The 14,356-nt window shown below is 41.8% G+C and overlaps 1 protein-coding gene across 1 annotated transcript in view; it reads right to left on the minus strand.

Annotated features, from left to right (window-relative positions):
• Window positions 1-14,356, minus strand: part of ppil2 (peptidylprolyl isomerase (cyclophilin)-like 2) — a 369,843-nt gene that overhangs the window by 73,701 nt on the left and 281,786 nt on the right. The window contains exons 15-16 of the mRNA XM_072587119.1: window positions 4,772-4,889; window positions 3,789-3,845 (exon numbers count right to left, since the gene is read on the minus strand). Coding sequence (XP_072443220.1) covers window positions 3,789-3,845; window positions 4,772-4,889 — 175 coding nt within the window. The remainder of the gene's footprint in view (window positions 1-3,788; window positions 3,846-4,771; window positions 4,890-14,356) is intronic.

A 14,356-nucleotide genomic window follows, 5' to 3' on the forward strand; every position in this document is an offset into this window, starting at 1 on the left:
CAAGTGAAAAAAGCTTTGCTGCTCTGATCCTTCACTCACACCAAAATGTCTGCAGAGAATCAAACTTCTAAATCAGTCACCAAATTTGAAGAAAATATGCATGAAAATAGCCCAAAAAACAATTTTCTCAGAAGTAAGGTGAACACTTCATTACAAGAGTAACACTGAGATCGGTTCCATTTCCTTAATTCAGGTGTCTTGCTTCTAGCTATATAGAATAGGCATCTTAACAGCTTTCATTTAATTTCCATAATTTGGAATAAATCATTTCAAGAGATCAAGATTAAAGAACAGAGGGGAGAAACTATTAGCTACACAGATGTATACAGATAACTCCAATGTTATGCAGGCACTGTAGAGATTTTTCTCGGTCTGGCTGGGCTAATTGACTGTACATATGTTTATCACACTGCAGATTGCTGGCACGTTTTACATAATAAATGCGCTGGGAAATGTCAACTCTCCCAAACATTAGCAGCAGGGTTTTGAAAATCATCGATTGTGGATCCCTATTGTGTTCATCAAACACTCTTCCTGTAAATGTCTGCAACCTTCTCTCTCTATTTGTCCTTCTTCTCTTTGTGGTTAGCTCAGACTTGCTATTTCTAACTTCTTGCCAATTTGTTTTCATATTTCTATCATGAAAATGTATTTCCTTTCAATTAAATTAATGTGACCTTGCAGTATTCCTGTTTGTGCTGTTTTGGGAATCATTTTGAATGTTGGAAGTCTTTGAAAATATTATGAACGAGGATCACTGGACCCAACATTAACTATGTTGAGAGAAATCAGAGTTAATGTCGTGGATCAAATGACCCTTCCTCAGAATTGAGGTCCTGAGGAAGGATCACTCGACCCAAAATGTTTACTCTGATTTATCTCCACAGGTGCTGCCCGACTTGCTGAGTTTTTCCAGCAATTTATATTTTTGTCTCTGATTTACAGCATCAGCAATTCTGTCGGTTTTTATTCAATATTAACTCTGTTTTCTCCTCACAAATATAGCTGTTGAGTTTCCTCCAGCAATTTGTTTTCCTTTCAGATTTCCAACAACTCCATTTCTTTAGTTTGCTTGTTCAGAAAGTTGCTTTTTGCTGTGTCATTGTCACCTTATTGACAAGGTTTTGTACTGACAGAGCCAGTGGTAAAAGTGGATTTTCTTTCTTTGGAAAAGGCTCTTACATGCAGTGCTAGCCTCCAGAAGAAAAAATGTCATTTCTATGTCCATCTTGTCAAGACCATTCAAGAATGCTTCAATCAACTCTTCTTTTCTGCATTCCAATGGAAACAAGCTCAGCCTGTTCAACATACCTTTAAAATGACAACATACTCACACTCAACCACAGTAAGGCTCCCTTAAACTGTACTATCTATTTGCATTTCCCCAAACTAAAGAGACCAAAACCGCACACAGTATTCGATTTGCAGCCTCACTTGTACGACTGAATCATAACATTCTGACTTTCATTTTCAACTCCTCTTGAGTTGAAATAAAGGACGGTATCTTATTAGGCTTCTGAATGACATGTAGCACCTGAATACAACTTTTGTGATGAATGCACTAGAACAGCTCGATCACTCTGCAGCTTGGAATTCTGCAGACATGGTCAGTTTAGGTAATGCTCAGCTTTGTCATTCTTCCTGCCCAATATAAAAATCTTCATTTTCCCACATTATACTCTTTCTGCTCAATCTGTCTCCACTCGCAACCTATTTGTAGCCATTTGCAAATTTCTTGTATGTCTTCTTCACAATATATTTTCCTACCTATCTTGGTTTCATCTGTGTATTGAACCACCACACCTTTGTTCCCCTCAGCTAAGCCATTGATTTGAATTCTAAGAAGTCAACGTCCCAGAACAGATTCCAGCGAGACTCCACTTGTCTCATCCTGCCAATTAGGCAAGGACCCAATTACGCATATTTTGTTTCTGCCAGTCAGTCAATCTTCTATTTGTGCTAATATCTGACCCTCTACACCGCCAGCTTTTATTTTTCACATTAACCTTTGATCAAATGCCTTCTAGATATCCAAGTACACTAACTAAACAGGCTCCTCGTTATCTACAATATGCTACTCTTGCAAAGAATTTCAATAGATTGGTTCAACAGGATTTCCCTTTTAAGAAACAATGTTGAGTCTTCACATTTAAAAATCACACAACACCAGGTTATAGTCCAACAGGTTTAATTGGAAGCACACTAGCTTTCGAAGCGACGCTCCTTCATCAGGTGATAGTGGAGGGCTCAATCCTAACACAGAATTTATAGCAAAAATTTACAGTGCAATGTAACCGAAATTATACATTGAAAAATTGATTGTCTGTTAAGCCTTTCATCTGTTAGAATACAGTGATAGTTTCACTTCTTTCATGTGTAAATCACAAAACCTTTTTTATATATTAAAAAGTTGCATTCTCGGTTTAGCTGTTAACAATGGTGATAGCTAGACAATATGTTGAAGGTGTTAGCCCCCTGTGTTCTCTGTGTATGACCTGATGTTTAGATTGATTCTAATCTAAAAAGTGAGATAACAGAGTTTTACATAAGTTCATGCAGTTTTTGAGCTCAGAGTTCTACATGAATGCATGCAGTTTTTGAGCAAAGTACAATGTAACTCTGCAAGTACAAATTCACCACACAAAATATATGTGTGCAAGTGGATCTTTGTCTGTCTGTGTGTGTGTGTCTGCCTGTGTTGGGGATTGTGAGTGTGAAAAGGTGTGTGTGTGTAGTAAATGCAGAGTGTCTTAAGTCTGTGAGGGGGTGCATGTGTGAGTGTGGGAGTGTGTGTGTCTGTAAGGATGTGTGTGGGTGTCTGTGTGTATGTGTGTATAGGAGTGCGAGTGTGTGTGTGTGTGTGTAGGAGTGTCTGTGTGTGTGTACAGTGCAATGGTGGTCACCTGTAATGTGACATGAACCCAAGGTCCCGGTTGAGGCCCTCCCTATGGGTACCGAACCGGTACCTCCAAATCGAGTCTTCACATGTTTGTGTTAGTAATGGAAGATAATACAGGGCCATTAAAACTGCAAACCTATTTTAATTCTTATCCAGAACAGAGATAACATGCCAGTAAAGTAACAAACAAAGGGCAAGCATGTGGTGTCATAGAGCATATATGGCCCCTTCTTTGAATGAATCGAGTCTGAAGACCACAATGTGAAAACCAATATTGTAAAACATTCTCGTGAGTTTTCTCTAACACTAGCAGAGCAGAACCCTCCTTATCTCCTTCCACTTGCCAATTTTTGTTGTTGTTCCCAGTCTCAGATTTCATAGTTTTCCAACTACAAAGTACGCCTGGAGAAAATTTCTTTCAGCTTTCCAGTTATGTGTTTCAAAAATATTGGGAATGATTAGCAGTTCTTAGTTAACGTATTACCTTTTCATTGCATCATTGTGAGTTAAAATACAAATCCAAGAATTTGAATGCAGGTTGGTGAATCTGAACACTGTGTCTTAAGAGGACAATGAGAAGTGCTAGCTTATTTCCATTTTCTCCCCTGTCTTCCTAACACCAGTTGAAACTTTTGGCACAGAGAATACAGTTCCATCTTGATGTTCCTTCCTGTGGTAGGAAAGAAACAGCAAACATTGGGTTCAAGATGGGGAAAGAAGAAAGGAAACACTGTAAAAGAGAACTACCTAGGTCTTCCATGTCCTCAAAAAGTGAGAAATACCCAGTTTGTAAAGGGTTACTGACAAGTGCATACATCCAGTATATAGTAACCTGTGGTTCTCTTCACAGATGTTGACTGACCAGTTGTGTATTTGCAGTACCTCTTACCTTCCAAACACTGTGTGCTTCTTGTCCAGATAGACACATGAGCGGAATGTAATGAAGCTGAGAAGACAAAAGGGTGAAAAGAAAAGAACTCTTCAACCACAGTCACCATTTTGTGAAAACATCTTGTTCAACTTTCTCAGTACTGCTTTAAGCTGAAAATTGATTGAAACTGTTTAAAAAAATGAAAAATACTAACTGCTTGTGTGCACCAGGTAGGAACCAATTAAGTTTTAAAATTACAACCATAAAAATGTCCAGGTTTAGAAGATGCTAACAAGGAATATTTAACATTTTTAAGTCAGAAACTACATTTTCTGTAGTTAAAGCTGAATAGGCTTTACTTTTACTTTACTAAACAAACGTTTTCTGGGCCATTACATATTGATACTTAAAGCTGCTTCCATTTATGGTGCTATCGGCTTCAAAACAAATCTGCTCTCCTATCGCGAATTATATTTGTGATTAGACAATTTGTGGCAGAGAAGACACCTCTGCATTTTGAATGAGGATGTTCAACATTTGGATCTGATCCTGCGAAACCTAATGACATTATAATGGCTTCCAATTTGGTTGTTTTGAGAGAGATGTGGAGTCCAACACTGAACTCACTTCTTTCATTACATTTCCTAATAATCCTATCCATTTAGTGAAACAAGCTTTATTGCTGTGCATTACTCTATGGTTATGTATCAAGGTTTCTAAAGATTTTATTTTGGGTGTGGGTAAAGGAATTGCCACGTGATAAATGAGAATCAGATTTCCTACAGCCTTACAATGTAGTTCCTTACTTAATCCTGTATACATAAAAGGTAGAACAGTTCCACTTAAACATAAAATTATGGTTTTGCACAATGCATGCCTAATCGATTAAGAAATAGATTCTGTATATTTTTGAGCTCTTAATGTTTTTCCAACAAAATACTTTGCAATGATCTTCTGACTTGAAGGACTGGAGTAAATAGAAGCCATTGACAATTACTTACAACTGCGACTTGTTGGTGTTGGGTCCCGAGTTGGCCATGCTGAGGATACCTCGCCCTGCATGTGAGAGGTTGTGTTTGAACTCATCTTTGAAAGGTTTTCCCCAGTATGACTCTCCACCTGAAGGAAGACAGGGAGAAACATATTGGTAGAAAGTTCTGATGCAAGTTCATAAATGTGACACATGAATTCTGCTTCTCCCTCCAATGATGCTGCTGAGTATTTCTAATATTTCTAGTTTTTATTTCGGTTTCCAGCATCTTGCCTTTGATATCACCATGTGTATCATTGGGGCTTTCAATAACAAGCAGTTCACGTTGCGCACAATGAGCATAAGAAATATCTTTGCAGACTTTGGGAATTATTGCAAGGGAAAGTGGAATGCTTCAGTCTCGCAAGTCTGTACTGATGCTCTCCCAAACATGCAAGTGGATGAGGAATGTCAGAAATGTTCTCAAAAAAAGTGACATATATCATTGTTTCTTCCAAGTAATGATTATAATCAAGTTAAGAAGTCAAAGCATAAGAGTAACCACTAATTAGATGCTTAATGCGATGATGCACTTCTAAATGTACTGTTTTGTTTTCGAATACATGGCTGAAAAATACTAGCTTAATGGCTGTTATAAGAACATCATCAATGTCACACTTGTAAATGCTGTCCATCGATGCCAAAGAGGTGGTGCGTACCAAAACCTTCCAATTCTAGTGGCTGCTGCAGTATTTAAATACTAGAAACTGTAATTTCACTCTTATACATTAGAATGATTCTGAAAATTAATTTTTCTGATAAATCATGGTGTCAGTTCACCAAATAAATGTTGGCAATTAGCCGGAGGACTGTCAGACTTGACAATCTGTCAGTTGTATTTCACTGCACACTGAGGCTATAATGGGGCCACATAATGTCAAATTTTGCCCATGAATGGCATTAATCCCGTCTAGATCTTTTGTATAATAATTTATAGAGATTAATTACTACAATTAGTCCATAACAATTCAAAAGTCAACAAAATTTTAGTCCATTACAAAACAAACATACACTAAGATAGATTCAGCCAGATGGCTCATTCAGGAAGTTAAGGATTGCATCAAATTAAAACAAACAGCTTATAGTATTGCAAAGTACAACACCAAGTCTGAGGGTTGAGACTGTTTTAGAAACAATAGGTCCACCAAATGGGGGACAAAAAAAAACAGGAGACTAAACTAATCAGGATTATAAAAACAAATTTTAAGAGTATTTGCAAGTGGATAAGAAGGAACAGAATAATTAAAGTAAGTCTTAGTTCCTTAGTAGAAGTGGAGATTGTAGAAATTATCAGGAGGGACATTATGTGGCATCGTTCACAGTAGAAGATACAATTTGCATACCAGAAATTGAACGCAACCTAAGAGGGGAAAAGAGTGAGGAATTTGAGATAATTAATATGAATTGAAAAAAGTATTGGATAAACTTATGGAACTAAAATCTAATAAATCCCTGGGTCCCGCTGACACACATCCTAGAGCTCTTAAAAGAACAGTAGATACCTTAGCTGGTGTATTCCAAAATTTCTTAGATTCAGGAAAGGTCACTAGGTTGGAGGCAGACAAATGTAACACCTCTTTTCAGGAAAGAAGGGACAGAGAAAACCAGGGACTATAAGGAAATTAGAATGACATTAGTCATTGGTGAAATGCTGGCATCTATTATTAAAGAAGACTTATAAATGGACTGAGAATAGCACAGAATAATTTGAACAGATCAACAGAAATCCTTTTTCAACAAACTTACTGGAAAGATTCAATGGCCTGTATTGTCTAATCCAGCTCTTATTTCATGTGCTCTTGTGGAATATGCTGCCTGACAGAATGCTGATGGCAGACCTATTGTGGGGCAAAGAGGGGACAGTGGGGCCAACTGAATTACTCTTGCAGAAGTCCAGAATTGACTCAATTAGTTGACTGGACTACTCCTGTGTTAGAACTGTTCTATGATTCTACTGGGTCAAGAGTGTGGTGCTGGAAAAGCACAGCAGGTCAGGCAGCAACTGAGGAGCAGGAAAGTTGATGTTTTGGACCTCAGCCCTTCATCAGGAATGCTCATTCCTGATGAAGGGCTTCTGTCTGAAACATCGATTCTCCTGCTCCACGGATGCTGCCTGACATGCTGTGCTTTTCCAGCACCACATTCTCAACTCTGATCTCCAGTCCTCACTTTCTCCTAGTTGATTTTAACCCTACTGCAAAGCCTCTTCCAAGGATGCCTACTTTGAAGTTCTCCTCTCTCTACAAGGATCTCAGTAAGTCTCTCTCACTGCACCCCCAAGGCCATCTCATCTGCCCTGAAGCTCTTCAGCCACATCTCCTTCCTCAGTGCCTGCCTATGGAACCAACTGATCCTGCATGGAAATTTATATCCTCATTCCTGATGAAGGGTTTATGCCTGAAACATCAATTCTCCTGCTCCTCAGATGCTGCCTGGCCTGCTGTGCTTTTTCAGCACCACAGTCTCGACTCTGATTTTCAGCATCTGCCGTCCTCACTTTTTCCCTATGATTTTAACAGGTCTTTTACATTTTGCCAAAGGATGACAAATTGCTGGAGGATCATCATGATAACGGTGCAGGGATGTCAGTATGAAAGCTGAGATCTTACGGAAGATTAGCACAATGGTTTGTTTCTGTAACTAACTAAAGAAAATAACAACGCTAATATGTAAAAGATAGAGGAAGAAATAGGACCAATTGGCATTAAACAAATATACGGATCGAAAAGGGAATAAAGGTGAGAAGAGAGTGAATTAAGACAGAATGGAAAGGCAACAGAAACCTGTAGGATAAGACATTTTTAAGACAGCAGTGTTTAGAAGTTGTTGTATTGATCCCTAAGAAATTAGTTTGTAAATGACAGGGTGGTTTTTCAAATGGTTTTGAATGATCAAATATTGAACTTGGGATGCCAGTTCTCAATACAAGAACAACTGAGTATACATTATGCCCATTGGAACTTGGGAATAGTTAGATTTTAAAAAAAACACCATGGCCCATTTATATCACCTTCTGTCATCCTGGTGGTTCCATGACATAAGGATAATTGAACTGTTGACAAATCATAGCAATTAATCTCCATCAATTAGTCTACAAAAAATCGATATGCAAGAAAATCTTAGAGAAGGAAAACTTCTGAAAACATGATGAAAAGCATGCTTTCTCTCCCAAGGCTGCAACTTTAACTTATGGCAATTGTTTAGCTGAGAGGACCGAATGCAAAGTATCCCAAAGTACCTAAGGTTTTGCTAACAGGACACAGTGGTAATCTGTGGTGAGTATGCAAAATGTCTGCACAGGGCTATGTAGAAGTTGAGTGAGTGCTTAAGAACATGGTAAATGAAATATAATGCATGGAAGTGTGAAGTTATTCACTTTAGAACAAAAAGTATCAAAAACAGTTGAGACTGGGAAGAACCAGTACACAAATGTGTTTCTGTACACAAATCACAGAACATTAATATTTAGGCACAGCAACTTGGACAGTAAATTATATGATGGTCTATATTATAAAGGGATCTGAGTTTTATTTGCTTGTTCAAGACAAGACATAAGTGAAGACATTTGACCGCAATTTTACAGGCTGAATCTGTTTAATGGGTGACACAGTGGCTCAATTGTTAGCACTGCTGCCTCACAGCACCAGGAACCCGGGTTCGATTCCAGCCTCGGGCGATTGACTGTGTGGACTTTGCACATTCTCCCTGTGACTGCGTGGGTTTCCCCCGGTTGCTCCGGTTTCCTCCCACAATCCAAAAATGTACTGGTTAGGTGAATTGGCCGTGCTAACTTGTCCATGGTGTTCAGGTATGTGTAGGTTAGGTATGTTAGTCAGGGGTAAATGTAGAGTAATAGGGTATGAGAATGGGTCAGGATGGGTTACTCTATAGAGGGTCAGTGTGGACTTGTCGGGCCAAATGGCCTGTTTCCACACTGATTCTATTCTATGAATCTATGAAATAATGTTTGATTTGGCATCCCTGTCACAGAAAGGATTATTTAGCCTTGTAATAATGTTTCCCTAGACTGATTCCTGTGATAAGAAAATTGTACTGTGAGGACTATATCCCATAGAACTTGGAAGAATGAGTGATGATCACATTGACCTGGTAAAATTCTCAAAGGCTTAATAGGATGGTTGCCAGAATGATGTTGCCTCTGGGTGGGGCATCTAGAATTAGGACACATTGTCTCAGAATAAAGGACCAGCTATTTAGGATTATGAAGAGATTTGATCACTAAAAATATTGTAAATCTTTGAAATTCTCTACCACTGAAGGCTGTCAATACCTACTCATTGAGCACATTCAAGATAAAGATCAATAATTTTTTTTGGTTTCTAAATGAATTTAAAACTGTGGAAATGATATGATGGTGAAATTGAAATAGATGATCATCCATGGTCAGACTGAATGGTGCAGCAGGCTTGTAAGGCCGAAAGGCCTACTCCCGATTCAATTTCATGTGATCTCATGTTCATCCTAACCTCACACCACATCTCAAAATACACAATTATTATATTGCAGAATGAGATTTTCTATAGGTTGCATTTGACTGAACCATCTTCTGAGTGTCAAAATAGTTTAGATGTTGAAAAGTATCATCTTCCAGCATTAACAGATAGCAACATTGACATGACATTATCAAAACAAATAAAAAATAATTGAAGAAGAGGTCTTGAAAGAATTCTGGAGCGAGAGCACACATCTCCGCTGGCTTCTAAAACCATGCATCAGTGGGATCCTCTATGATATGAATTTCCAGCTCCAAAATGCCTGAGGTGGGCAGATTGCAAACTCCACAGTTTTCTAAGAACCAATAAGTTCACTGGTAAGGCTCAGAGCAAGCTGTTGTGATTACCCCAGATTTGGTAAAACTAACAGTACAATAACACAAATTGTCCAGAAATTTAGCTAAAAATTCCTGCATTTTCAACAGGGGTCTTGTAAATGTATCCTTAAAATTATGCTACTTTCCTAGATATGAAATTTGCCAAAGAAATGCAGATAGATTAAACACTTGCAAGCTTGCAGCAATTAACAATGCAGTTAATTACAAAATAAACTAACAGCATATGTAACCCCATGAATTAATCCCATCACTGAGGAGTTAATAGGGTGCAAAACTGCTCATCATGAACATCTTCTCAGTTACCATTCTGGTTGCAGTTTAAAGTAAACTTTGATGTTCATGGTTTGTAACTGCCTAGTACAGGATTTAAAACTCTGTTTGATAAATGTTGGTATACATTTAGAGAATACATTGTATTTGCTGTCACTAAAGGTAGGTGTTCAGAGTTTGTGAGAAAGTAGGCATTGATCTGTATATGAGCTCATGTGACTTTTACTTACGTTTATTAATAGTGTACTTTGTAGTTTACTAATAATAAATAGGACAATACTCTTTTCTATAACAATAGTGGTATGTGATAATAAGATACAAGTGGACAATAAAGAGGTTTATAAATCCCCAATTGGGTCGTTTGTGGTGAATATGAAAAGATACAAACATTTGGAGGGTGCATCTGCCCTACACTTTAGTTTCCTAATTTAAAAAATGCCATTTTGAAAAGCAAATTATTTCAACAGTGAACAAAGGAATGATTAAAATGGATTAGCAAGCCAACCATGGTGAATGTAGATAATATGGAGGACGTGCAAAGATAAAGAGAAATTTTAAAAAATTAAATGCAGGGAAGTTAACATAACTGCAGGCCTGCAGTTCCATGTTAAAAACCTGGGGAAGGCGGCCTTGGCCATTCACCCTATCCATGCCCCTCATGATTTTATAAGCCTTTATACGTTCACACCTCAGCCTCTGATACTCCCAAGGAAAACAGACTTCACCAATTCAGCCTCTCCCTATAGCTCAAACCCTCCAACCATGGAAACATGTTGTTAATCTTTTTTGAACACCTTCAAGTTTCACAACATCCTTTCTATAGCAGGGAGACTTCCGAAGCAGAACTGTAGTTTTCCAAAAGTGGCCTAACTGATCTCTTATATAGCTGGAAAATGACCTCCCAACTCCAAATCTCAATGTACTGATGAATAAAGGCAAGCATACCAAATGCCTTCTTCACTATCCTGTCTACCAGGGACTCCACTTTCAAGGAACTATGAACCTGCACTCCAAGGTCTCTTTGTTCAGCAACACTCCGCAGGACCATACCATTAAGTGTACAAGTCCTGCTCTGATTTGTCTTTCCAAAATACAGCAGCTCACATTTATCTAAGTTAACCTCCATCTGCCACTCCTTACCCATCAGATCAAAGTTCCACTGTACTCTGAGGTAACCTTCTTCATTGTCCACTACACCAACAATTTTGGTGTCATCTGTAAATTTATTAACCATACTCCTACATTCACATCCAAATCACTTCTATAAATGATGAAAAGCTATGGACCCAGCACTAAGCCTTGTGGTACACTGCTGGTCATAGACCTCCGGTCTGAAAAGCAACCCTCCACCATCACTCTGACTTCCACCAGCCCAGCCAGTTCTACATCCAAGTGGCTAGTTCTTCCTAATCTGCACATACTTTTCCTGCATTGTCTGTTTTCACAATGCACACAGAGGTTTTGATCATACTTGCATCCATGTGAACATTGCCACATGAAAAAATACTTACACGATACTGAAACCCACGAAAATAGCTATACATGCCTGAATAGAAGCAAACTTACCTAGATACCTAGATTCATAGAGATGTACAGCACAGAGACAGGCCCTTTGGTCTAACCCATCCTTGACGACCAGTTATCCCAACCCAACCTAGTCCCACCTGCCAGTACCTGGCCCATATCCATCCAAACCTTTCCTATTCATATGCCCATCCAAATGCCTCTTAAATGTTGCAATTGTACCAGCCTCCTCTGGCAGCTCATTCCAGACATGTAAAAAAGTTCTGTGTGAAAAAGTTGCCCCTTAGGTCTCTTACATCTTTCCCCTCTCACCCTAAACCTATGCCCTCTAGTTCTGAACTCCCCCACCCCACAGAAAAGACTTTGTTCATTTATCCAATCCATGCCCCTCATAATTTTATAAACCTCTACAAGGTCACCCCTCAGCCTCCAACACTCCAGGGAAAGCAGCCCCAGCCTGTTCAGCCTCTCCCTGTAGCTCAAATCCTCCAACCCTGGCAACATCCTTGTAAATCTTTTCTGAACCCTTTCAAGTTTCACAACATCTTTCCGATAGGAAGGAGACCAGAATTGCACGCAGTATTCCAACAGTGGCCTATACAATGTCCTGAATAGCCGCAACATGACCTCCCAACTCCTGTACTCAATGGTCTGACCAATAAAGGAAAGCATACCAAACGCCGCCTTCACTATCCTATCTACCTGCGACTCCACTTTCAAGGAGCTATGAACCTGCACTTCAAGGTCTCTTTGTTCAGCAACACTCCCTAGGACCTTACCATTAAGTGTATATGTCCTGCTAAGATTTGCTTTCCCAAAATGAACAACCTCACATTTATCTGAATTAAACTCCATCTGCCACTTCTCAGCCCATTGGCCCATCTGGTCAAGATCCTGTTGTAATCTGAGGTAATCTTCTTTGCTGTCCACTACACCTCCAATTTTGGTGTCATCAGCAAACTTACTAACTATACCTCTTATGCTCACACCCAAATCATTTATATAAATGACAAAAAGTAGCGGACCCAATGATCCTTATGGCACTCCACTGGTCACAGGCCTCCAGTCTGAAAAGCAACCCTCCACCACCACCTTTGAGCCAGTTCTGTATCCAAATGGCCAGTTCTCCCTGTATTCCGTGAGATCTAACCTTGCTAATCAGTCTCCCATGGGGAACCTTGTCGAACACCTTACTGAAGTCCATATAGATCACATCTACTGTTCTGCCCTCAGCAATCCTCTTTGTTACTTCTTCAAAAAACTCAATCAAGTTTGTGAGACATGATTTCCCACACACAAAGCCATGTTGACTATCCCGAATCAGTCCTTGCCTTTCCAAATACATGGGCATCCTGTCCCTCAGGATTCCCTCCACCAACCTGCCCACCACCAACGTCAGGCTCACTGGTCTATAGTTCCTGGCGTGTCCTTAACACCCTTCTTAAACAGTGGCACCATGTTTGCCAACCTCCAGTCTTCCGGCACCTCACCTGTTACCATCGATGATTCAGATAACTCAGCAATAGGCCCAGCAATCACTTCTCTAGCTTCCCAAAGAATTCTAGGGTACACCTGATCAGGTCCTGGGGATTTATCCACCTCTACGCATTTCAAGACACCCAGCACTTCCTCTTCTGTAATATGGACATCTTTCAAGATGTCACCATCTATTTCCCTACATTCTATATCTTCCATGTCCTTTACCAAAGTGTGGAGTCAACCAGGAAGCGCAGCGGGGAGGTGACGTTGAACGCAGCTGGGAGGTGACTGTGGAGCATAGCGGGGAGGTGATGGGCGGGCGCAGGAGGTGGGGTGACCGGAGAGCGCAGCGGGGAGGTGACCGGGAAGCGCAGTGGGGAGGGGACCGGGGAGCACAGCGGGGAGGGGACCGGGGAGCACAGCGGGGAGGTGACTGGGGAGCACGGCAGGGAGGTGATGGGAGAGCAAAGAGGGGCGGTGACCAGGAACGTAGCGGGGAGGTGACCAGGGAGCGCAGCGGGGAGGTGACCGGGGACGCAGCGGGGAGGTGACCGGGAACGTAGCGGGCAGGTGACCGGGAACGCAGCGGGGAGGTGACCAGGAATGTAGTGGGCAAGTGACTGGGGAGCGCAGCGAGGAGATGACCGGGGAATGCAGCGGGGTGGTGACCGGGGAATGCAGCGGGGAGGTGACCGGGAACGTAGCGGGGAGGTGACCGGGGAGCGCAGCGGGGAGGTGACCGCAGAGCACAGCGGGGAGGTGAGTGGGAAGCACAGTGGGGAGGTGACCGGGAATGCAGCGGGGAGGTGACTGGGGAGAGTAGCGGGGAGGTGACCGCAGAGCACAGTGGGGAGGTGAGTGGGAAGCACAGCGGGGAGGTGACTGGGAATGCAGCGGGGAGGTGACTTGGAACTCATTGGGGAGGTGTCCGGGGAGCACAGTGGGGAGGTGACCGGGGAGCACAGCGGGGAGGTGACCGGGGAGCACAGCGGGGAGGTGACCGGGGAGCACAGCGGGGAGGTGACCGGGGAGCACAGCGGGGAGGTGACCGGGGAGCACAGTGGGGAGGTGACCGGGAACGTAGCGGGGAGGTGACCGGGGAGCACAGCGGGGAGGTGACCAGGGAGCACAACGGGGAGGTGACCAGGGAGCACAACGGGGAGGTGACCGGGGAGCACAGCGGGGAGGTGACCGGGGAGCACAGCGGGGAGGTGACCGGGGAGCACAACGGGGAGGTGACCAGGGAGCACAGCAGGGAGGTGACTTGGAACTCATTGGGGAGGTGTCCGGGGAGCACAGTGGGGAAGTGACCAGGAACGCAGCGGGGAGGTGACCGGGAACGCAGTGGGGAGGTGACCGGGGAGCACAGCGGGGAAGTGACCGGGAACGCAGCGGGGAGGTGACCGGGAACACAGCGGGGAGGTGACCGGG

The sequence above is a fragment of the Chiloscyllium punctatum genome, chromosome 17 (assembly GCF_047496795.1).
Source record: "Chiloscyllium punctatum isolate Juve2018m chromosome 17, sChiPun1.3, whole genome shotgun sequence".
In the NCBI taxonomy this organism is placed as follows: Eukaryota; Metazoa; Chordata; class Chondrichthyes; order Orectolobiformes; family Hemiscylliidae; genus Chiloscyllium; species Chiloscyllium punctatum.